General features: G+C 34.8%; 3 protein-coding genes across 3 annotated transcripts; 2 read left to right on the forward strand and 1 right to left on the reverse strand.

Annotated features, from left to right (window-relative positions):
* Positions 1-9,357: 9,357 nt before the first annotated feature.
* On the reverse strand, positions 9,358-10,690 carry LOC116137629. The gene is made up of 3 exons (XM_031423312.1): positions 10,551-10,690; positions 9,645-10,175; positions 9,358-9,558 (listed from the first exon to the last, which is right to left on the reverse strand). Exons 2-3 carry the CDS (start codon positions 10,122-10,124, stop codon positions 9,358-9,360), a joined length of 681 nt encoding a protein of 226 aa, XP_031279172.1. The 5' UTR covers positions 10,125-10,175; positions 10,551-10,690.
* A 2,422-nt stretch (positions 10,691-13,112) lies between these two features.
* On the forward strand, positions 13,113-15,204 carry LOC116137587 (plastid-lipid-associated protein, chloroplastic-like). The gene is made up of 3 exons (XM_031423283.1): positions 13,113-13,684; positions 14,300-14,495; positions 14,716-15,204. The coding sequence occupies exons 1-3, from the start codon at positions 13,245-13,247 to the stop codon at positions 15,028-15,030; spliced, it is 951 nt and encodes a 316-aa protein (XP_031279143.1). The 5' UTR covers positions 13,113-13,244; the 3' UTR covers positions 15,031-15,204.
* Positions 15,205-17,545: 2,341 nt separating this feature from the next.
* LOC116137630 (cysteine-rich receptor-like protein kinase 10) lies at positions 17,546-20,541 on the forward strand. The gene is made up of 7 exons (XM_031423313.1): positions 17,546-18,561; positions 18,663-18,782; positions 18,886-19,088; positions 19,162-19,372; positions 19,460-19,697; positions 19,853-20,003; positions 20,089-20,541. Exons 1-7 carry the CDS (start codon positions 17,766-17,768, stop codon positions 20,386-20,388), a joined length of 2,019 nt encoding a protein of 672 aa, XP_031279173.1. The 5' UTR covers positions 17,546-17,765; the 3' UTR covers positions 20,389-20,541.
* The last annotated feature ends 4,001 nt before the right edge of the window (positions 20,542-24,542 follow it).

Here is a 24,542-nt window from a genome sequence, read left to right on the forward strand (position 1 = left end):
GTCTGTGATTGAAATGTATGTTAATTAATTACATTAATCAGATAATTGTTTTATAAACAACAGAATATTTTTTGTTATTTTCCTGTAAAAGAAGTGACATTTGTAAAGTTGCTGCGAGTTATTTGCACGAAACAAGTTATTGAAATGTGAGCTGAGCCTTCGTGATTTTCAGGCCAAATGGGACAATATAATAGAGGCATGTTATTACCCTTCGGTTTTTAACTTTTTTTTTTTTTTTTCCTGCATGCATACAAACAACAAATGGGTATTTTGAGTACGAAACATGGACCCTCCTTGAATGTGTTCATCATACACTTCACTTTTGGCTTCTTCAGTGTGATGTGGCTTCTTCAGTGATCACATTACATGTGATGTTGCTTGTGAAATTGTCACTCGTCAGTAATAAAGTCATATATTTTTTCTATGTTGCATTTGGCTGGTTATTGTGTGATGTCATATAACCAACGGAAAGTAAATCAGAAGTGACTTTTAGATAGGTTGACTATTGGCTTGAGACTCTTAGATGTATTACCTAAGAAGTTACGAGTTTGAATTCTCATGACTACTAATAAGGGATAGTCATTAAAAGTTTACCTGACCGTTAATTTCAAAGCTTTGGAAGATTAGTTAAAGTGCGTATAAACTGGTCTCAACACCCCAGATATCAAAAAAAAAAAAAAAAAAAAAAATTACCGCCTTAGTTTTAACAAAGATTATGAATATAAATAGCACAAACTGTATCTAGCAAAGTACAAAGTAGTGAAGATGGTGGAGGAGGGAGATGCATTTAGTTGATCAGTTGAGGGTGGTCGGTTAAAATGTGGGTCATCTCTTTGAAAATGGAAAATAATTGTGTATAACTTTCAAGTTCCAATAGCAAAAGTGTCTCATTAATGGAAACTTTATAATATTAAAGCTTTATTTGAGGCTTTAAAAAACCTTAGAATCAATCAGCTTGTTGATAATATTCCATAACAAAGCATATTAATTGCATGCATATGCACTGTTGGAAGAATTGAATCTGGAGTCAGCTTCAAGTTCATGAAAAATCTCTCTGGGCTAGCTAGCTTGTATTCCATTACATATTCTCTTTGTGGGGCTCCTAATTTATCGACATAATGAGAGGTCTCAGTTCAATGTTCATCAAAAACCTCGATACCACCCATTTGGTTGATTAATTTCGGTTCTTTTTCTGCCTTTCCTTTCTCTCTTTTCTGGGCCTTCATTACTCACCACCGTTGAAGACCTAATTCCTTTGGCAATATATAGAAGGAAAAAGCAATAATACAATCTGTTAGAGTTCCACACCGACTAGGCACGTTCAAGCTTATTGATTTATAAGAGGGGGTAATCCTCTCATTCAATAATATCTTATTGGGTGAGGAGTTAGACACACCTCAAATTCTATCATGGTATCAAAGCCCATGTTCAGTTGAGTTGAGTGCTTGACTAATGGGTGAAAAGTTAGAGCTGGCAACTACCTCCAATAACATGCATGATCCAACATATGGGCTTAACCGTGAGGGAGACTATTAGAGTCCCACACCGATTAGACATGCTCAAACCTACTGGTTTATAAGAGAGGATAATCCTTCTATTCAACAAGACTTTATTGGATGAGGAGTTAGACCATTTTTAAATTCTATCACAATCCATCAACAACTTGATGAACTTTATAATTGTTGGTCCAGAATCCGATAAGTCTTTAGCATAATTAAAATTCGAGTGCATATGCATGAATGCTACTCGATTAGGATCATGACTTGAAGACTCAAAAAACCCCATTTTGTATATGTACGTATATGCACTGCACATGCAATGTTTTTTGTAACCTATATCATTCCATTTCTACATAATAATCCAACAGTTTCAGTTTGGCTCTATCGCTTACAGACACCCACACATATAGAATAAATAACATATCTATACTCTATAGAAGTTTGTGCATGTGACATGGCCAAGCTGTGACTAAGATAGAAGAAGGATAAACCCATTTGATTAAATTGACCAGCGGATTTAGTAGAACTACAGAAAATTATTAGATATTTTGTATATTTAATTATTCTTTTAGGATCTATCTAGTTCCCCTAAAGCTAACATATATATATAAAACAAAAAACAAAATAAATATTTATACATAGATACGTACATAGAAATATAATCCTTGTCTAAGATACAAAGGTTGAATTTCTTGATTCAATTTTAACTTATTTCCAATGGTGAGATCTTTTATATATATATATCCAGCCATGGATAGCCCAATGATAAGGGCGAGACAAAGGCATACTACATGACTTCAACCCAGAATCCTAGGTTTGACTCTTCACTAGGCCTAAAGATAGTATCTTTATCTATGATTTACTTAGGATATCGCAACAATGGGTAATTGTAAGTATACTTCAGCGGTTGGTCACTGTAAGAATACTTCTCCTCGGGATTAGTCGAGTGTGAGAATACTTTCCTTGAGGACTAATCGAGGTATGCGTAAGTTGGTCTGAACACTTCAGTTATTAAAAAAAAAAAAAAAAAAAGATTTTGAAATCAAGAAACTTATAAAAACAAAAAATTGTAATCTATCAAGTTGCTAACATGGCAAAGAATGATAGGGCAAAATGTTTGGGTAATGCCAAGTCAAATTTGGCGAAATTCTAGGCGGAAATAAGGAATTAATTAAGGTGATCGATCGACCACCTCACCAACGAAAATGAATTATTTTTTGGTTGCCAGAAAAGGAAAAGAAAATTGCTATTGGTTGAAACATGAGAAGCCATGCAGTTGGCCTGCCATTAATATTTTACATATTTTTATCTACATATAGATCTGCTCTTCTAAAGTATTTGTAGGTCCCAAAACCAGGATATGGTCCATCCAAAATTTCGAACAAGACACAAGATGTGATCAATCTAGAGAATTCTGATCTGGGTTCTGGTTGTAGATCACCTGATCTTTGATATGTAATATGATTCTATGAATCATATGTGGGCCTTCATTGATATGTGTTTTTGATTATATATGTGAATATTATGTGATTAATCACTAATCATATCCAATTAGTCCCACGGTTGAATGGATTAATCCAAATGGGGTCCAATATGTATTCTGTTCATACCCATGCATATGTTATTGGATGTTAATTGCCAATAATTAGTTCAAAATACAACAATATTTTAGAGGATTTGTGGGGCTTAATTTCTGTAGAATTATCCTTTTCCCTTTCGGCATTGATTAAGATGTTCTTATTCATTATGTTATTTATAGGTGAAACCATAATTTATTCTGTAAATGTCTAGGTAAATTCGTCAGCAATCGCATGAAATTGTTGATTTATTTTGGTATGAATGATTAATATTACATGCATGTTGTGATACTTTTCTTTTTGGTCGGTGAAAGCCTCGGGATACCCCCACACTCAAAGTTAGGAGACTAATTCTTGATTGGGGCTCGGGTCAATACCCTTAACCACAAGTTGCTTTTAGTAAAATTCGAATCCTTGATATTGTAAGTAAAATTCGTCTACGGGAAATTTAGTTACCAACTAGGTAACATATCATGGTTTCTTCTATACTTTCTATAAGTGGCTCAATTGGGTTTCATTAGTTATAATATATCAGGGTAACAATATATCAACATAAAATGCTATTCTACCTAAGTTTGTGACAGAGTTTCGATTTCTTTTGAAGTACACAAGTTGAATTTAAAATTGACCAAGATGATAAACATTAAAGGTGCTTTTGTATTGAAAATGACAAGACATAAAATTATCCTCTTCATATTATCGATCAAGCACAATCTGGCTTTGACCCACCATTAAAATTTCTAAAGTAAGAAAGAATTTTGTTGGTCAAGAGAGTGAAAAAAACAACCCCATTATGCCTTTGTGCTAAATTTAACATCAACAGTATTTGTGTTTTTGAGGGCTTACAGAATTCACAAGCAAGAGCTAATCGTGGGACTTGTAAATTTCTCTAATTAAAGATGATAGAGACCCATTTAACAACTCAAACAATTGGACTGGACAATGGCCTTTTTGTTGGAGTCTTACATCGATTAGGTACGTTCAAGCAAAGTGGGTTATAAGAAGGGATAATTCTCCCATTCAAAAAGGTTTTATTGAGTGAGGGGTTAGAGCCGACAATTACTTTCAATAACAGGCATGACTTAACATATGGGATTGACCGTGAGGGAGAGTGTTGGAGTCCCACACCGACTAGGCACGCTTAAGCTTATTGGGTTATAAGAGGTGATAATCCTCCTATTCAATAAGACCTTATTGGATGAAGAGTCAGACCTACCTCAAATTCTATCACTTTTGTAAGCTTGGATAGAACTCTCATTAACAAATTGACTTATCAAGGGAGGGTGTCCAAACCCTTTATAACCCACATGCCCATAATCTTCTTTTCTAATGTGGAATCCTAATACTCCACCACGCTTCTGCAGTCAACGTCCATGTCGGCCTCTTTACTCGTGCCGACCTCTAAGCGGATCAAGAAATTAAAGGAGAGAGTGCGTGGATGAATGAATGAATGAATGAGTGAGATAGGCAGAATAGTAACTAGACGACTGTCGTCACAATGCTGATGATGATGACAGTGAGACCGCAAAGATTCCAACTTATTTTAAAGAACAAAAAAGAGGCTTTCTTAAAAGTAGAAAGAGAGATATTATTATGCAAATTGAGCAGCCAGCTCTCCACCGGCCACTTATTGATCGAAGAAGACGTATAAGAGAAACTTTTTGCCTTAAAAGAGATAGCTTAGATGTTCATATACTTTGCATTTAGGAAGAAAACATCTGTTTCAAACACTTGCTCAGATTCTTATGCTTCTTCTCCTTCTGGGTTAATGAAATTATCATCACATTCTTCATAATGTAATCTTTTGTGTTCACAGTTGTCGATAATTCTGCAGCTGGATGCCCACTTGAAGTTTGAAAGAGGCTAGTAGCGCCTAGCTGGCCTCATGCAAACACATTAATTACGCACGTTTGTGGCATGCAATTAACTTACTAATTCAACAATGGTCAATGGTTATTATATGTTTTGCTCATTCAGGATTTTTGACTCTACTTTTGTATTCATGTTGTTCATTTTGTAACACTTTTTGTTCTTCGCATTTCGATTTACAGGCAATGAAGGCTGTATCTAATGATTATGGGAAGATTTTGTAGCTGTTATGAGAGGATGTGTATCTTTTACATTATATCAATGTTTGATTCTAAATATTTTAATATGATTGGTTTTTTTTTCTTTTCTCGAGGAAAGCTATCATATAGCAATCCACCGATGCAATCCTTTAGGTACTACCTTTGCCCCTAGTGAAAAATTGAACTTGAGATTATGAGTTGAAACCATTTGCAACCCCTTTGGTTCATCCTAGCGTTGGGTTGCCCATGGGTGGGTGATAGGCTTGTCTTCCAAGAGGATAATGACCGAAAATTCTTGTATGCAATGAATTAAGTGGGAAAAAGAAAAGGAAATTGCCATTATCCTTATTATATGACTTATTAGGGAAAGAAAAAATAAAACATACAGAGATCATAAAAGATCACACTCTTGGTTTAATTTCATACATATCAGTCTTTGACTGAAGTAAAAAGCTTTGCTTCAATCTCGTCACCATCACAATACTTATCTTGTACAAAGAATTTGAGTCTAAAAACATTCGCAACATTTCTAAATATACAACATTCAAAACAACCACGTAATAACCATAATTTATTCTATGATTAGTGACTGGACAGTAAAATTAGTAAGCATATTCTGCTTCATCCACATTGAGCAATAGAGCATGCTAGCACGACAAGTAAAGATAATTGAAACTCGAGTGTGCTATTCATATCCTTCCTTGTTTAGCAAATGTAAGAGTCATATAAGTACTTCTAATTTTGCCCTAGTACTGGTGAATTTTCTAACAAGGGATAAAGTCACATCACATTTGATTGCTTTTCACTGTTCATAAAGCCTAACCAAAAAGTGTCATTTTAATTATAGATGAACCTTGGACGTTACCAACTTGGGCCTGTTATAATTTTGGGTCTTTTGGGTTTTGACAAACCCATATTTTGAGTCTGGATTGTTTGTGGGATCTCCAAGCTATTCAATTGAAACTCTATATTTAGCTAGACTTTGGGCCTCATTTGATTTTCCGCCTGGTATGGGGAAAGCCCATTTACAGTTCACTACCCACTAGCAAAGCTCTTCAAACTTTTTACTTCGGTTTTTTAGATTTGGGTATTGTGATGATTGATTGATTTTATCATTGTAACACATGAGAGTAGGCTTTGTGTAGACAGTATGGTGAAATTCTTGATTTGGGTTACTGTTAATAGTTGGATGAGTCTAGTTGGCTTGGCTGATCCAAAAAAATTTAATCTCCCACGTCTAAAGGCTATGTATGGTGAAGGAAATTGCATACCGTTATGCCATAAAATTCCTGATGCGTGGATTCACATCACATGTCCTTACCATTATAGATAAACTTGAGATTGCGTTTGGTTCAGAGAATGTTGGATTACTCGAATGTTAGATTACCTTAAAGATTACTGGAATCTTTAAGAAAATGTTTTTAATTTGTTGGAATAAATTGGTAGGTATGTTTTATTAATATGTTTGGTTAGGACATCTCCAACCCAGCGCTATTTTGGGTTGGAGATGACCAAAATAGCGTGAATTTCAACTCTAACCCAGCGCCATTTTCTACACCAATTTGGTGCCTCGCTACAGTGCCATGCCAAATTTGGTGTGGCACTGTTCATGCACACCAATTTGGCGTGGCACTGTTTAAACAGTAATTTTTTTTTTTTTTTATTATTTGTATTTAAGTTAATTTGTTGAAGTTGTCATAGATGAAAATGTCCGATTTCAAAATTTTATTGCTCGACACAGACTAATCAAGGATATAGAGACTCACCATGCTCTTTGAAATGCATTAATTGATCATTTATGGGAAGAATTTACTAATTCGGAAAATTAAATTACTATCAATATAGAATTTTACTTTTGTGTTGTTGTTTTTTTTTTTTTTTGGTATCATTTTATATTAGATGTAATGTTTTTTTATATTAAATGTAATGTTTATTTGATTAAATAAATACTTACTTTTATTAAATTAGTATAATTTTTAAAGTAATTATTATTTAATAAAAATATCATTGTCAATATTTAATTAATATATACAAAAATAATGAGTGAAATAGATTAATTATTGATTGTTACAATAAAAGAAAAAGAAAGAGAGTATTCTAAGAAATATTCTTTTTGGTGTAATATTTGGTGCAGTGAGTTGGAGATGCAATAGTGTTTCACACCAAAAATCATATCAATTTAGTGTGAAACTTGCACCAATTTGGTACAATGGGTTGGAGATGGTCTTAGGAGGAATAAATTGGTGAGTATGTTATTTAAATTACTGAATTGTTTTCTAATTAAATATTATTATTATATTATTATTTAGATTATTATTTGGATTGTTTATAACCGCCCTACATTTAAAAACTTAGCAAAAATAACCCCATAATAAAAGTTTGGAAAATCAACAATGCACCCCCACCAACACAGCTACTGCCAGCCACTAGCAGCCGACAACCTAACGGCGCACAAAAGGTAGGAAATAACCTCTGTGTGCCGTATGGCCATTTCCGGCTAGAGATCTAGTTGGAAATGGCCATATCGACGCATGACGGCCATTTCCGGCCTTCCATGTCTTGTTCCGACGACAACGGCGGCATGTGGGTGGGCTGCAATTTGTTTTGAATTCAATGGTAATTTTGTCCAAAAAGTTAATTAATTGGGGTGAAATAGTAAAAGCCATATTCATGTAAATTAATTTAAAAATAAGAGTATTATTGTCCTAAAATTTTATTAATAAGGGATAAAATTGTAACAAAAAAAAACTGCCTAGGTAATGTTACAATACCTAAGAAAATGGAGGTAATCAGATTATCTCTAATATTACCAACAGTAACTACTATTAGTATTTGAAGATTACCAGAATTTTATATTATTTAACAACCATACGTGATAATCAAGTAATATAAGATGACATAACCCTAATAATCCTACATAACCCCCAACCAAACGCCCCTAATGTTATGCTATCACCTAGTTTGCTCTCATAAAAGTCAAGCTGTCATCAACAAAGAGTCACTTGTGTCATGGGTTGGGAGTTTCACACCCAAAAAGCTAACTTACTAGGTGGAGGGACTCAACCTATTTATAAACCCAAGACTTCCCCAATACGCTTTCGATGTGGGATTCGTTACATTCTTTCTCACCCAATCATGTAACGCCCTCGTCATAGATGGCCCCCCCTTGCCTACCCATCCATCTCATTCTCATATAGACCCACAATGACACGTGAACGCCTCTACGTGGGTGTTTGGCGAGACATCGAAAGACGAATCGAGTTTGCTCTGATACCACTTATCACAGGTTAGGGGTTTTACACTAAAAAGGCTAACCTATTAGGTGGAGAGACTCAACCCATTTATAAGTCTAACACTTTCCCAATATGCTTTTTGATATGGGATTTATTACTCTTAGCACAACCTCATGAAGTCATCAGAATTTGAGGAGGAAACAATTGATACGCGTTTCAATTTCTTCAAATCAGCAAGCAGATAATCGTTTCATTAAAAAAGCAGCAATATTTAAAGAGCATTCTTCTGAAAATGATTAACATCATCGAATTATTGGCCCCTTTTTTAACTCAATAACTCCATCAACAGACATAAGGTCTACAAGTTGGATATTTGATGGCCTGAGATGGATTTGGGTTGAAGTAACTGTTTCATGTTTTGGCCTATTGATGATGATTGGGTTGTGGTAATCTCCCAGGGCAAGCTATTGCTTTCAAATCAAGCAGTAAAGGTTGTGGAGGAATGCCTTGAAGTAACATGCTAATGAAATTGAATATTTTTCCCTCGTTCTCTTCAAACATTCTAAAAACATCAAATTTGATGTTTTATATTTTGAGAGATCATTTAATTTTAAAAGTGTAAAATATCATCATACAAGTGATAACTTTAAAAAAATATTCTTCACCTTTTTTTTTTTTTTTCTTAATCTTTTTTTTGAAATTTGGTGGAAAGAGATTGAAATCTTAAATTAAAGTAAAAACAAAAGTTGGAAGAGATTGAAATCCAAAACTAAAGTAAAAAAAAAAGTAGGACGTGTAAACTTTGTTATTAATAAACAAGTTAGATAATGATATATCATTAGAAGTTGTTTTATTGTTATAATGTATATATGTGATTGATTTTTCTCTCTCGTTTGAATTAACTTTCGGATAAATGAACACAAGCGATAACAAAAATAAAATCATTAAATTTATATATAGGAAGATTTCTCTATTACATTTATTTACCCTTCATCACTGTTAAAAGATCAATCAAAAGAAGTCCCACATGATCTGAACTGAATATCAAGGCTCCAATTTTTATCATCATCAGTGATGAATGATTGTGATTTTTCACTAGAAAATATCGAGAATCTCGAGGATCGAACGGTTGCAGAGGGGACAAGAGCCTCGATTTAGCCACAACTCCCTCGAACACACCCTACAAAAAGTATGTCCACATGGGATAAACGCTGCACCTTTCTTTCTTCCCATGCACACGCAGCACATCGTATCACTACTCCCCACCTCCCCTCCTCCCGCTTTCCCCTCCCCATCACACCCGTTCGATTCCGCCAGCAGTCGCATCAACGACACCCTCAACGGCGTCCCCGGTGCTGTCCCCGTTCTAGAACCCGCATTCCCATTCTCATTATTACTGGGACCCATCGCGTTGTTACTTCCCTCCGCCGCCCGGTAATGTCTCTCCGCCGCCAAAGCGGCCGCTAGATTCATGCCACTGCCAATTAAAGACCGGTCCAGACAATCCCGATCCGGCGTACTTTCGGATCGAACCTGACCGGGGTCTATTATTTGTACTTGATTTGTAGCTTCTTCATCTTCTTGTTGGTGTTCGTGGTGTTGTTCTTCGTCTTCACTGTCGCTTAAGTTAATCGTGTTTGGTCTGAAACTCCAGGTTGTCCCGCAGCAGCCCATGCTTTTTAATCCTAGCCGTTCCTTTAGACTTCTTCTCCTCGTCGGCGTTCTGATTCGATCAACACCGTTCATTTGTTCTCTCAGCAAAGCCAGGATCGTTCTCGTCTCTCTTTGAAACGGCTCCTGCAATATCACACTCAGTTGATTCATTTTCACGCACACCCAAGACTCAAAACACACAACTCAGAAAACTAAAAGAAGAAACACAAGACATAATAAAAACAAAGGGTTAAGTTTATAAGTGTGTGTCCATGGAGGTCTCGTGAGTCTCTTAAATGAATTAATAAAGACTGAAATTAAAACCCCACCTCTTGATTAATTCATGGAAACAAAAATGACAAAACGATGGAGCAACGAATGGAATCCAAAGAAGAAGGCAAAGAGTGCGCTTAGTTGTAAAGATTATGATAATAAATAGTGAGATGATAATAAGCTAATGGCCAGCTCCTTCATTGAAAAAAAAAAAAAAAAAAAAAAAGGTTTAGAGAAGAAGCAAACCAGGACAAAATAGAAGAGGAAGTGTGAGTGCTTTACAGGGTTTCTTCTTTCTCGTTCATGCTTTTTCTTGGAGTTGTAGTAGTAACAGAAGCAACGTAGTCTGTCAACAAAATTTGTTTCCTTCTTTATAAATGACAATATTATACACCAAGTTTGGAAATATTTTATTAGCGGGAATGCATTTTTGTATTATGTAGATGATGGTCGCCGGCCTAAAGAGAAGTCAAAAGCCATTGAAGCCGGCGCAGCAACCGAGGTCGTGCCAAGTGGAATCAAATGTTGGTGGAGTCTCCATACATCTCAATATCTCATAAAATCACCTTATTCTATATAACTTCTTATTATTTCTTTCCAATAAATATTTCAGCTTGAAGATACATGCACAAAAGCATTAAAAAATTATATTTATAATATATATTTCCTGTAAACCCTACGTAAACTTTCTCATAGTATATTAGAATTAGAGTCCTTTAAAATTATCAGAAACCTTTTTTTAATTCCATGAATGAAGAATGATTGAACAAGAGAATCATGATCAGAATCATCATTTGGATGATTTTACTCAGTTTTTAATTCGGGATTGAAGTCAAGTTTATGCAGCTCTTCCGATTACAATATTTTAGTTTATGGTTTGGATGAATGATTGGTCTACGAAGAACTCCAATCAATTATGGTGCCTTCGATGTGGACGCCACCCCATTGAATTGATAAGCCTACCACACAAAAGCTCACAATCACGCTTTGTTTTTTTTTTTAAAGGTTTTTCGATACTGTGGATGATATCAGCTTTGGAGTTTGGTAGCCTCAAGTTTGTATTGTTTAATCAGTTGTTTACAATCTTATGGGCGTCAGCTATGTCTTTGATTTCTTCTTCTTTGTTGGTATCTCTGACTCTGAGGACCATTGTTTTTGTCCACAAAAATACTTTGAAGACCCAGAAAGACAAGTTAATTTGCGTTTTGGACTGATTATGGACGATGGTGAAAGATGTAATTGTTCCACATAGTTAAAACAATAACAATCCATTTTTGTATTTGGACATTCCAACCACTTTGTTTCTTCGAAGTATGCTTTTTTTTTTTTTTTTTGGTAATTAAAGTGTTCGGACCAGTTTGTAAAACTAATTCCCAAGTTTATTGAACATTGTACAAGTTTTGAAACTAACTTTTAAGTCTATTGAACATCATACAATTGGAGGTGTTCGGGATAATTGGGGTGTTTGAACCAACTAATTTCAAGTTTATTGAACACTATACAAGTTCAAAAACTTATTTTCAAGTCTATTAAACATCATACAAATTTAATGGATCAAATAAATTATAAATGTGATAAATAATCATTTTGTATGACTTGAATATAAGACCTTTGGATAACCTAGAATCTTCTCATCCCGTCAAAATCCACAAGCCAAGTGATTAAATATATGTTACTTGATCCTGGAATTTCTCTAATGGCTTAATACTTTGTTTGTCATAGAGCCATAGAGGTATGGGGCTAAAAGTGGGCCATTTGGAATACACAATCTCAAAGCTTAGAAAAGCCCGATCCTTCATCAAAATCTGACAAATCGGTTTTATTTATCCTCTGAAAACGACTTGTCATCAACTCTAGAAGTGTCACTATGACATGTCATATAAAAACAAGAGATCTCATCAACTCTAGAAGCATCACTTTGACATGTCATACCTAAACAAAAGACCTTCGAGTCGTTTTCTACTTTAATTTAACACCAACCAAATGCTCTCTCAAAAGCTCTAACTAAACTACTTGGCTTGAGGTCGGATAATAAAATTATGGGTTATTCAATAGTCTTGTGTTTGAGTTAAGGGTGTCAGCTGAGATAAGCCACTCACGAGCAACTCGAGTTTGGCTCGGCTTGGCTATAGTGTCGAGGCGGGTTCGAGCTACTAGGTTTTGGCTTGACTCGAGCTCAATTGGAAAAGTGAAAAAAAATGAAGAATTTGAGAGTTTTTTTTTTTTTTTTTTTTGAGCTCGAACTCAATCTCACTCGAACTCGAATTTTCAAGCTCAAGCTTGACATTGTAACAAATGAACTGAGCTTAATTAACCCAAAACTTGACTCGATTTGTTTATACCCTTATTTTGAGTCACACAAAGTAATTATTTATCATATTTGTAATTTATCTGGTCCATAAATTAAGGTATAGATAAACCAGTTCAAACACTCCGATTAATGACCAAATTATATGAACCAAATGATATACAATGTTCGGTAATTAATTTAAAGACAAAATCAGTAATGGTAAGAGTAAGAGCATGCTACAAGACTAGCGAGATATTTTGTTGCCCAAACAGAACGAAGATTCTAGACTTCGGTTCTCACACAGAAATAACATGTTGTATTGTTACATAACCGATTCCAAATAAAATACGATATTTCCTTACCTCACATCCCTTTGCTTGGCTCATTCCACTAATTAAACATCCACGTGTCAAAAACCCAATTCATTTGGATTTTGGACTCCTTCCCACCAAACCCAATATTGCCCTCATAATTTCATCTAACAACACTATTTAGTCCAAGGACAAACTCGTCTCTCCACGGTTTCATTTCAGACGGCCTTGGAATATTACACAATTTACAAAGCTCATTAACCTTCTTCTTGTCTCTGTTGTTCATCTGTTCAGACTTCAAAAGACTTTTCTCTTTGTAATCGAGACACTGAAGAGCCAATGGCTTCACTCTCTCATCTCTCTCAATTTCCATGCAAGACTCTTTCTTTAATCCCATCTCATCACCAGCTCACTGCTGTAAAGCCTTCGATTCTTCCTCTGAACTCAGCCAGGATTTCGCAAAGAATTACTAAGAAGTCTTTGAATTCAAGGCCCGTCTTTGTGACTCGGGCCGTGGACGATGACGAGTGGGGTCCCGATAGGGAAGAAGAAGGTGGCGCCGTGGCCGTGGTAGAGGAGGAGAAGCCCAAAGAAGTGACGGAGATTGATAACTTGAAGAAGGCGTTAGTAGATTCGTTCTATGGGACCGATCGTGGGTTGACGGCGACTAGCGAAACTAGAGCGGAAATTGTTGAGCTTATTACACAGCTTGAAGCTAAAAATCCGACTCCCGCACCGACTGAGGCGTTAGCTTTGCTTAACGGCAAATGGATTCTTGCGTAAGTGTTGTTTCGTGGGAAAATTATGGTGAAGGGATTGAATTTGGGAGTTTTTAAAATTGGGTATTTTTGTGGTTTGTTAGTACTTGAGCTAACTTGAAACTTTGGTTAATTTAGGATGATATAATCACTCAGCTTATTTTAGTTGAATTCTATTGCTTTAGAAATGAAAATAGGAAGTTATTTTGAATGAAATTTTTATCTTTTTCGATAATTTGTTTGGTTATTGCTCATAGGCATATATTTATCGCTAGAAAATTAGTGATTTTGTTAACAATATAGTTGGAGGGTTAGAGATTCTCTCAACAACTTGGAGTTGTTAAATTGAGATAAGAACTTTGGATATTCCACTGGTGATCTTATAGTCTATCATGAATATGCTTTTATATAATCAATTCCACTCTGATAATATATATTAGGTGGCTGCAAAACTCTCCAAGAAATTGTTTTAAGTCTGATGGCAAAAATTGGTGTTTAAATTTGTGCCTAGCAAAAGAGGTTGTAGATTTTCTTCAGTAGGATCAGGGATGCAGCTGTAGCACCAATAGATGGATTTACGCTTTTCATACTGTAGTCTTGTTGATACTGAGTTTAAATTTATGTGTGGCAATGCAGGTATACATCCTTTTCCGGTTTGTTCCCCTTATTGTCAAGGGGTTCATTGCAATTGGCGAGAGTGGAGGAGATATCTCAGACAATTGACTCAGAGAGCTTCACTGTCCAGAACTCTATCCGGTTTTCTGGACCATTGGCTACAACATCCTTTAGTACCAATGCCAAATTTGAAGTCCGAAGTCCCAAGCGTGTGCAGGTTTGTACATTAATTGCATCTTCTTTCAAGTTGTGCCTATTAGTTCAGGAGTATAACCAATGAAATGATGGATTACTTCCTCATAAATGGTTTAACTGGCAAGATCGAAACACTAATAATGTGAAAGAGAAAGCCCTCACCTTTTTGCATCTCTGAATGTAATTGAGAGTTGTAAGTTTTGATTCAGCTCTAATTGGCTATTTCATTTCCTTCTGTTTAGATCAAGTTTGAAGAAGGCATCATTGGGACTCCTCAGATAACAGACTCAATAGTTTTACCAGACAACGTGGAATTTCTGGGACAAAAGATAGATCTGGCCCCCTTAAAAGGCTTATTCACTTCAGTCCAAGACACAGCTTCATCCGTTGCAAAGACCATTTCTAGCCAACCACCATTCAAATTCCCAATCTCAAATAGCAACGCACAATCATGGTTACTAACGACATACCTCGATGAAGAGCTCCGTATTTCAAGGGGAGACGCTGGCAGTGTGTTTGTGCTCATCAAGGAAGGAAGCTCTCTATTGACGCCATGAACCCACCTGTAAAATTCCCTTCTATTATTATAATTTTCTGGCCCCCATAGATATATATACGCTCCTTGTCAAGGAGAGTTGGATTTGTGAAATAATACATGGGTGTGAACAACTCAGAAACAGAAACATGATTTTATAATTTAGTACTGTCAGATATTAAACAGTTGACTCTCATGTAAATCCTAAACTAGTATGGCTCTATCTGGATTCGTTCCAGTAGATTATATTACATTTCAAGTTTTCAACTCTGTAACACACTCTTGATAATTTGAAGTCTGGAAATCTTATTTGGAAGTACAGGAAACTTGAAATGTACCACAAATCTTATGAACTGAACGATGTGCACACAGGAAAATCCTATGATTACATGGCCGTTGCACCAACCTTTCTTTTTCTGTATTTCCACAGTGTAAAACCCCCTTATCCGCGTAACGAGACAGAATGTAATCAGCACTAAACTTATTCCACGCCACCAAAAGGAGAATTAACTCTGCCTACATTATGTTCTCTGGATGGTGAACTTTATCCTTAATTAAGGATGATCTGGAGAAAGGCCTCGGCAGGAGGAGTTCCTCCCAACAAACAAGCTCCTCACTGATGTAAAGCCATGCCTAATTTCTTGATACCAAATTCATGATTTCCTGTAAAATGTTCATGTGCTAATTGTTGCTCCTTCTGCCTGGCATATTGGCATTTGATAGAATGCCTGTCCCTTGGAGGCTTGTGGAAAATAAAATGAACCATATGAAAGCATTGATGCTAAGAAATTAGCTAGATGGACTCTTCATGGAGACCAGGTGGACACTTCGGTAAGACAGGCAGTGAAAACATCTCAGTCTCTGATTTTGCCGAGGATGATGCAAAAGAAGGTCCACCAGAAATTATCCCAGAATCCCACATTAGTTCACCTTCTGAAATTCCTATAATTGCTGCTGCAAGAAATGGTATCATAGAAATTGTAAAGGCCATCGTGAAGGTGTACCCACAAGCCATTGAGCAAGTAAATGAGCAACTTGAGAACATATTTCATATTGCAGCGAGATATCGAAGGGAAGAAATCTTGGACTTCTTCAACATTCTTATAATCCGGTTTCAAGGCTAAGGAGGTAATAAATCAATAGAGATTGGTGTTGGAAACTAGACGTGTGTATTATGAATTCGGAGAGAGAACATAAGGTATTTACGAATACTATGGTGTAAAATCCTGCATCAATGAGGTAAAATAGTAATTTTTCACCACCCAAGGTTTGGCCAAACAGTATTTCCACTCTTGGTTTCATAAATTCGAGATTCCCACCCTTATATTGATACTGTTAGTTTTCTTTTAAAATAACCCCCACATCTCAAACTTCTCTCAAATAACCCCCACATCTTAATGGTAACGCTGGTGGCGGCCGACGGTGGGGTGAAATGGCTATAAAAAAAACTACAATCAATCAAAAAGCCAAAAACACTTCATAACCAATCATTCTCCTTCCAAAACAAACTCTATATTAACCTCCAATCAACCCAAAAACAACAATTTTGCAAAATCCTAAGGCAGGAGGCGAATTATGATCAATGGGCGATCGAGGTCGGGGGTGTTGGGGGGTTTTGGAGGGGGGATGCCTATGGTGCTATGGGTGGTGCTAGGAGTGATTTCTGGCACAAAGATCAGTCAGAATCTGGCTAGAAAGATGCAATGGTCATTGACGATTTGCGAGCAATTGTGAAAAGCGATGTTGGGGGTTTTGGTTGGGAGAAGCTGGTGATGCTATTGGTGGTGTCGGGGGCGGTTTTTGGTTCCAAGATCATTAGGAATTTGGATTGAACGCCCGATCAAAACTAAGAGTAGCGATCGTTGATTGGGGGTTCAATGAGGCAGAGAGGTTAGGGGTTTTGATGTGGGGGTTGAGAGGATTGTTATGGTGGTTTTGGGGGGATCGATTGCGTCGAAAATAGGCCGGATTGGCCTGGAATTGCTAGTTGTGCAGTGGGGTGAATTTGAGATATGAAGGATTACTTTAAAATTTTCATCTTTGAAATGACCATTTTACCCTTTTAACCGTTGCAGTAAACAATTTTCTGTTAACTTAAGAATGAGAATCTGGAATTTATAAAACCAGGGGTGGGAACTTATCATTTCGCCAAACTGTGGGTGGGAACATGTCGTTTACTCTTTCAAATATAACTACTTAGTGGTGCGGCCGTTCACCATCACACAAAAATTGATGTATTGTTAATAGAGGTTTACTGTGAAAATTAACAAAATCTTCTATCCTATAAGAAGTTCGTAGATACTTCTTTGCATATGATGTTTGCAGAGTTCAGCCATCTTAAGTTCAAAAGCTAATCAAGAGTCAAGAATGGTGTTCTATAAGTAGTTATCGAAAATCATCCTTCAAGGTTTATTATAATTTAGTTACAGTCATTGACTTTTCTAAATTATTAGTTTAGTTTTATGTCAATAAGATCAGGCAGTTTCTTTGGAGTAGACTTACAGCCCCAGGACCACGGTTCATCAGTTTATGCCTTTCCATGATATAAATTATTAGTATAAAGACATTTTCCCAGTGGTTCTTGACTTAAGCAAAATGAATGTCATGATTTTCTCCCAATGGTTCTTCCTAGAAAATACCTCTGAACTAGATGGGAAGAGACTCCAGGAGCATATATGGTTTGCTTATATAACCAGCTTAAGGTTGTGTAGAGGAAGACACAATTTCAGCTGAAAAACAGAGTTTATCGTGGAAGAAATGGAAATGGTTCATATCTTCAGCGTTTCAAGAACTATTAAACAACTTTTTCTTTGTTCTCTCATAGCCGCTTTTCATGATCTTGCTCGTGCCGATCCTCCCTACAGTCTTTGTCCACAAGATACGAATTATGCAGCTGATAGTCCATTCGAACATAACCTCGATAATCTTTTCAGGTCCTTTCCCTCAAATACTTCTATTCCCAAGTTTTTCAATACCTCAGTTGGAAATTCCTCGGACACAGTTTATGGTCTGTACATGTGCCTGAACTATATTCAAGCTGATGATTGCAAAACCTGCATAGAAATTGCATCACAAGATGGTGAGAGGCTTTGTCCAAACAAAACCGAAGCAGTTGTTTGGGAAGAAGTATGTCAATTGCGCTACTCCAATGAAAATTTCTTTGGCCGACTGGATGTCAGAGGAAACATCCCCAAATTTAACGTAAAAAATGTATCGGAACCAGAAAGATATAAATCTGTCGTGAAGAAAATTCTAAGTAATCTCACCAAGGCGGCAGCTTTTGATCCTTCAACTGAGATGTATGCTACCGGAAATGTATCCTTTACCGATACAGATACGTTATATGCTTTAGTTCAGTGCACTAGGGATTTATCAGCTCATGATTGTAATACGTGTCTCGAGACTGCAATTGCGGATATTTCATCTTGCTGCTATTTTTCTCGAGGAGCACGACTTCTCAGTCGTAGTTGCTATTTGAGGTATGAATTATATGCCTTCTATGAAGGTGACACTGAACCTGCTGACACTGATGAAAACAGAGCCACAGGGAAAGGTAATTACTGTTGACTGTAGTTTCCAATAAGAATTGCTTTTCAATACTTTTGTTTGATGAATTAAAAATCAAGATTCAGAATTTTATGCTTTCAAATGCAGGCAACCAAAGGAAGATATGGATGATTATAATTCTATCAACTGTCTTGGTATGTCTAATATTGCTGGTAGCCTTGGCTTGCGCAGTCTACTGTATTAGAACAAGAAAAGGAAGTCGGAAAAGTAAAGATGCTTATAGGAATGTTATTTTTTTTCTCCTTTGTTTTATTTTCTTTTTAGCATCACCTTCTTCTATTAAGTTTAATTTTTTGTCACTGTGCTTCAGGGGAGGCTCAAGTTAATATTCAAGTTCAATCCGGCAATAGTCGTGATCAGAACAGAACAGATTTCCGTGACCAGCATATTGAGGGGACAGATGATCTAAAGGCTCAGGAATTTTATATTGATCTAAAAACTATACATGTTGCAACTGATAGTTTCTCTGATTCTAATATGCTCGGACAAGGCGGGTTTGGTCCTGTTTACAAGGTAAAAGAATATAATATATCTAATGATTCATTAACTGATTGTTCCATTAACCAGAAGGAAGTGGCTTTTTCAGGGTATATTAGGTGATGGACAGGAAGTAGCAGTAAAAAGGCTTTCCGCTTGTTCTGAGCAGGGTACCGAGGAATTCACAAATGAAGTCCTACTCATACTGAAACTACAGCACAAAAATCTCGTTAGGCTTCTTGGTTTTTGTGTAGATGGAGAGGAAAAGCTGCTTGTCTACGAGTTTATGCCAAACAGTAGCCTCGATGTAATCCTTTTTGGTAAGTTTTATGTCCATTTTCTTTTTTCTGATTTTTTTCAGCTTGGCTCCTCCAATTGACTTCATAGAAACTATATTTAATGGTTAGATCCAAGGAAACGTGCGCAACTCAGTTGGAGTGAACGTATTAATATTGTAAATGGAATTGCAAAGGGAATTCTTTATCTTCATGAAGATTCTCGACTTAGAGTCATTCATAGAGACCTAAAACCGAGTAACGTTTTGTTGGACTCTGAAATGAATCCAAAGATCTCAGACTTTGGAATGGCCAGGATTTTTGCAGGTGGTGAAGGAGAGGCTAATACAGCAAGAATAGTTGGAACATAGTAAGTATTAAACTTGTTTAATTTTTGGGTCAGAAATGGTTTGAATTTGACATGTAGAAACACATATTTTTTTTATTATTGTATATTAAAAGTTCATTAGGAAAGGCCATGGAGGGATTGACTGACAAAATCTTGTTATTTTGTTGGTGAAATAGTGGTTACATGCCTCCGGAGTACGCTATGGAGGGATTATACTCCATTAAGTCTGATGTTTATAGCTTTGGAGTTCTCTTGCTTGAAATCATCACCGGAAGGAGGAATGCCGGTGACCATAAATCTAAAAAAGCTCCTACCCTGCTAGCGCAGGTAAATTCTTTTACTCTGCAATTCATATCAATGTTCTACATGTGCTAACATTAATGTTAGCCGTATTAACCAAGTGATGATGCAGGCATGGCAACTGTGGAATGAGGGGAATGCATTGGAGTTAATGGACCCATTATTAGCTGATACAACGGATCATGATGAATTTCTAAGATACTTCCATATTGGTTTGTTGTGCGTTCAAGAGGATGCATTTGACAGGCCTACAATGTCTTCTGCCGTTGTAATGTTGAAAGGGGAAACCAAAACTCTTCGACAACCTGAAAGACCTGCCTTCTCACTGGGAAGATTTACTGATCATTATCAATTAGAAGATAACAATTGTTCGGCTAATTACTTAACAATTTCTGATGTTTTGCCTAGGTGATGGAGAAAGCCAATGATAATTTACCTATGCAGAATCTGTAATGCTTTTGGTTTCCAGGATACAATTTTCAATATTTGGAAGAAATCTGCAGGATACAATTACTTAAAAATTTCTGTAATGCTTTTCATCTAACCCGTGAGATATCTGCAGTCAGATTGCTTTAATTATTTTAGCTGTCTTATTTCGATAAGCAGAAATACTTACAAAAGTACAAAGTGACTTCTAAAATCAGCTAGTTCCAGAAAAGCATTGCATTGCCGGCCAAAAGCTGACTAATGAAAAAGAATAAAAAATAATGGAACAGACCAAAATACAGTAAGATAAGACCTGAAAGTTGCTACCTCAGTGTAGCTCGACAACAAAAATCAGTTCTTACTGGGTTAGACAAGAACAACGATGGTAGCATATAATTAATAATTTTAACAAACGTTACTTTCTGTCACCAGGGGCAGTGGTTGAACTTGAGTCATTGTGCCAGATATCTTTACAAATCCCATTCTGTCTCTGTGCCTGTGTGAAGGAATAAACTATAGAGTGATTTTTAACTAGACCCTTCCACAGTTGGGCTCAAATGAAACCAAATTAACCTCATGTTTTCAGAATCTACCAGAGCTGAGACCTGCTGCATGTTTTTCACTTAATTATATTTATGCAGTAGTATTATAGGGGAGGTCAATGTTTTTGCAGAAATTATTCATTTGTTCATCGTTCTGTAAGGAAGTTTCCACGAACATTATTGACACTCCAACTTCAGTAATTTCCGGCATCCTGCATTGCCAAGAAATTTAAGTCTTTTCCAGACCTTTTACTATTGAAACGTTATACTTTTCTAAGGAAATGAAAGTCAAATACGCCTCTCAGTCATTGGTAATAAATTATTATGACCAAATTTCATTAGAATATTTGCAGAAGATATTGTTTTGTAGATGTATGCGGAGAGGAGAAAAGAATAATGCTTACGTTAGGTGATAGAAATGCTGATTCAGTTGACTAATTTATAAAGAATTTGTGAATGTATAATCAATTCGTAATTATCATTCAATTATTCAGAGTATTAAATTGAATCTGACCAAGGATTGTGACAAATCATTGAATGGTTCTTATGTTTGGAATATTGGACTAAAGGGGCATGTAAACATCAATTTGTATTCATTTGTTCTCCCTTATAACAATGACAACAATGGAATCTGACTAAAATGGGGAAATTGTTGAATACTTGTTGAGGAAAGATCTTCAGAATTACGTAAAAGAAACTAGTTAAGAATGCTTATATGCTAATAAATTTTAGTTTTTTCAAATTACCACTTATTTTCAAATATAATACTCTAAAACTTTTTTATAAAATCCTAAAATTAAACCAGTTGCCTTGTGGCCGGGTGGAAAGACTTTAACCATCTGGGTGAATTACTCAGAAGTCTTGTGTTAGAGTTTCACAAAATGACCACTTATTACATTTGTGACTTACTTGACCGATTAGGTTTGTAGGGTATTTAATGGACTACAAGTGTTGCCGAACTTTGATCGCATATAGTTGAAATTAGTGATTGAAAAGTCCACTTACATCTATGATGACCATATTGATATCAAAATAAAAGGTTTACAAACAATCTATATATCTAACCACACAATTGTTTGAGCAATTGATGTATCATTTGTCTAGGAAAATGACGGAGAAAGTTTGTGGTGGCCAACAATCTTCGTCAAATCTCACCAAACTCCAGCACTTTTTTTTTTCTTTTTATTTAGGGTATGCAAGTTACATTTGAGTCTGCCTAATTCTGAGGGTCACAAAACACCTTATAAATCCAACAGACCAAAGTAATTGCATAAACGTAATAGTAGAGGTGAGCGGTTCTGGGTATCCTCCATTTTCTGGGGGAACTGGAACCGAACCGCACAGTGTAGGTTTCCAAAAAAAGAAACCGAAACCGGAACTGCACAGTACAAGTTCTTCAATTCAAGGAACCGGAACCTAAAATGCAGGTTCCGATTCCTTTCGGGGGTATCCTATAAAAAATCAAGTACCCCCTATTAGTTTAAAAAATGACAAAATTACCTTAAAAGTTTATAAATACACCCCTAACAAATATACTATTTGGGTTTAGGGTTTAATTATAATGTAATATTATAATTAATTAAATTGTTAATCATTTAATTAAGTATTGTAATATTGTTTATAATAGAATGTTATAATTAATTAAGTAATCATACCATAAATTTATAATGTAATGTTATAATTAATAAAATTCTAATCATTTAATTAAGTATTGTGTAAATTAGTAAATTAATTACTAATGTTTATAATATAATGTCATAATCAATTAAGTAATCATTTAATTATGTAATGTTATATTAATTATATGATCATACTATAATAGTATAATGTAATGTTATAATGAATTAAGTAATCATACTATAAATCTATAATTTAATATTATAATTAATTAAATTTCAAATCATTTAATTAATATACTAATGTTTATAATGGAATGTTATAATTGATTAAGTAATCATATTATAAATATATAAGGTAATGTTATAATTAATTAAATTTTTAATCGTTTAATTAAGTAATGTAATAATATAGTAAATTAGTAAATTACTAATGTTTATAATGTAATGTTATAAATTCATAACTAATTATGTAATTATGTAATCATTTAACTATGTAATGCTATAATTAAGTAAGTGATCATAATATATAATGTAATATAATAATATTATAATTTAATTGAGTAATTATTTAACTATAATGTAATGCTTAATTAATGTTTATAAGGTAATGTTATAATTAATTAAATTTCTTATCATTTAATTAAGTATTGTGCTAATGTTTATGTAGTAAATTAGTAATTACTAATGTTTAAAATATAATATCATAACTCATAATCAATTAAGTAATTATTTAATTATGTAATGTTATAATTAATTATATAATCATACTATAATGTAATGTTATAGTGAATTAACTATTAAGTAATCATACTATAAATTTTTAATGTAATATTATAATTAATTAAATTTTTAATCATTTAATTAAGTTTGTAATAATGTTTATAATAAAATGTTATAATTGATTAAGTAATTATACTATAAATCTATAACGTAATGCTATAATTAATTAAATTTCTAATTATAAGTCAATTAATTAACTATTTAATTATGTTATAACTTATAAGTCAATTAATTAAGTAGTAATCAATTAATGTAATGCTATAATTAATTATACTATAAATCAATTAATTAATGTTATAAAATTATAATTAATTAAGTAATCATTTAACTATAATGTAATGTTATAATTGATTAAGTATGATATTTAACTAGTAATTAAATTTATTAATGTTTATCAATTTATCATATATAATTAATTAATTACTAATTTATTATAGATATACTTAGAACTTGATAATTGAAGTAAATAACTAAATATATTATTGCTCAATCAAATATACTATTTTATTCAAAAATAATTCTTTTAATAACATTAAAAATGTAAAACACTCTTAATTGGATCATAATTCAAATTATTCACTTAATTAATCAAAACTTTAATATTAATGTATTATAATATATTAAAGCTTTTAATATGGTGTAATTTATATGTAATAAGTATAATTGTATTCGTATATTTATTTAATTAGGTTATTCTAAAAATTTAACTTTTTATATTTTAAATTTTTTTATATGTAAAATAATAGAAACCCTCTATTATTCACATTTCACAATATTTCATTGTAGTCCAGATTCCAAAACAGGTTACAAAACAAGTTCTAAAACAGGTTCCGAAACAGGTTCCAAAAATCGGTTCCAAACTGGGTATCCCCTACAGGTTCCAAATAGGATACCCTTTTTACAGGTTCCGGTTCCGGTTCCTCCACACACAAGAACCAGAACCAGAACCGCACAGTATCGGTTCCAAAAAATTGGAACCAGAACCTACCCGCACAGTACCGGTTCCTGGTAGGTTCCGGTTCCGGTTCCGGTTCTACCCGCTACCCGTGCTCACCCCTAGAAATACACATACCTAGATGAAATGTCAGGAGGAGGAGGAGGAGGAGGACGACGACCTGTCTTGGAGAAGATGTTAATGGCGGAGGAATGCATTAATGTTGCGGGAGGAAGAAGAAGGTACTGTTTGGGTTTGTTTGCAA

This window comes from Pistacia vera, unplaced genomic scaffold, assembly GCF_008641045.1.
Source record: "Pistacia vera cultivar Batoury unplaced genomic scaffold, PisVer_v2 Contig331, whole genome shotgun sequence".
Lineage (NCBI taxonomy): Eukaryota > Viridiplantae > Streptophyta > Magnoliopsida > Sapindales > Anacardiaceae > Pistacia > Pistacia vera.

Coding starts and splice junctions, on each gene's coding strand:
- LOC116137629 (XM_031423312.1), bottom strand. CDS start 10,124: ATGAACGGTGTTGATCGAATCAGAACGCCGACGAGGAGAAGAAGTCTA. Junction 9,559..9,644: donor GGAAAGCGGGAGGAGGGGAG/GTGGGGAGTAGT, acceptor TACTTTTTGTAG/GGTGTGTTCGAGGGAGTTGT.
- LOC116137587 (XM_031423283.1), top strand. CDS start 13,245: ATGGCTTCACTCTCTCATCTCTCTCAATTTCCATGCAAGACTCTTTCT. Junction 13,685..14,299: donor AACGGCAAATGGATTCTTGC/GTAAGTGTTGTT, acceptor GTGGCAATGCAG/GTATACATCCTTTTCCGGTT. Junction 14,496..14,715: donor GAAGTCCCAAGCGTGTGCAG/GTTTGTACATTA, acceptor CCTTCTGTTTAG/ATCAAGTTTGAAGAAGGCAT.
- LOC116137630 (XM_031423313.1), top strand. CDS start 17,766: ATGGAAATGGTTCATATCTTCAGCGTTTCAAGAACTATTAAACAACTT. Junction 19,089..19,161: donor GGTTTGGTCCTGTTTACAAG/GTAAAAGAATAT, acceptor TGGCTTTTTCAG/GGTATATTAGGTGATGGACA. Junction 19,373..19,459: donor CCTCGATGTAATCCTTTTTG/GTAAGTTTTATG, acceptor TTTAATGGTTAG/ATCCAAGGAAACGTGCGCAA.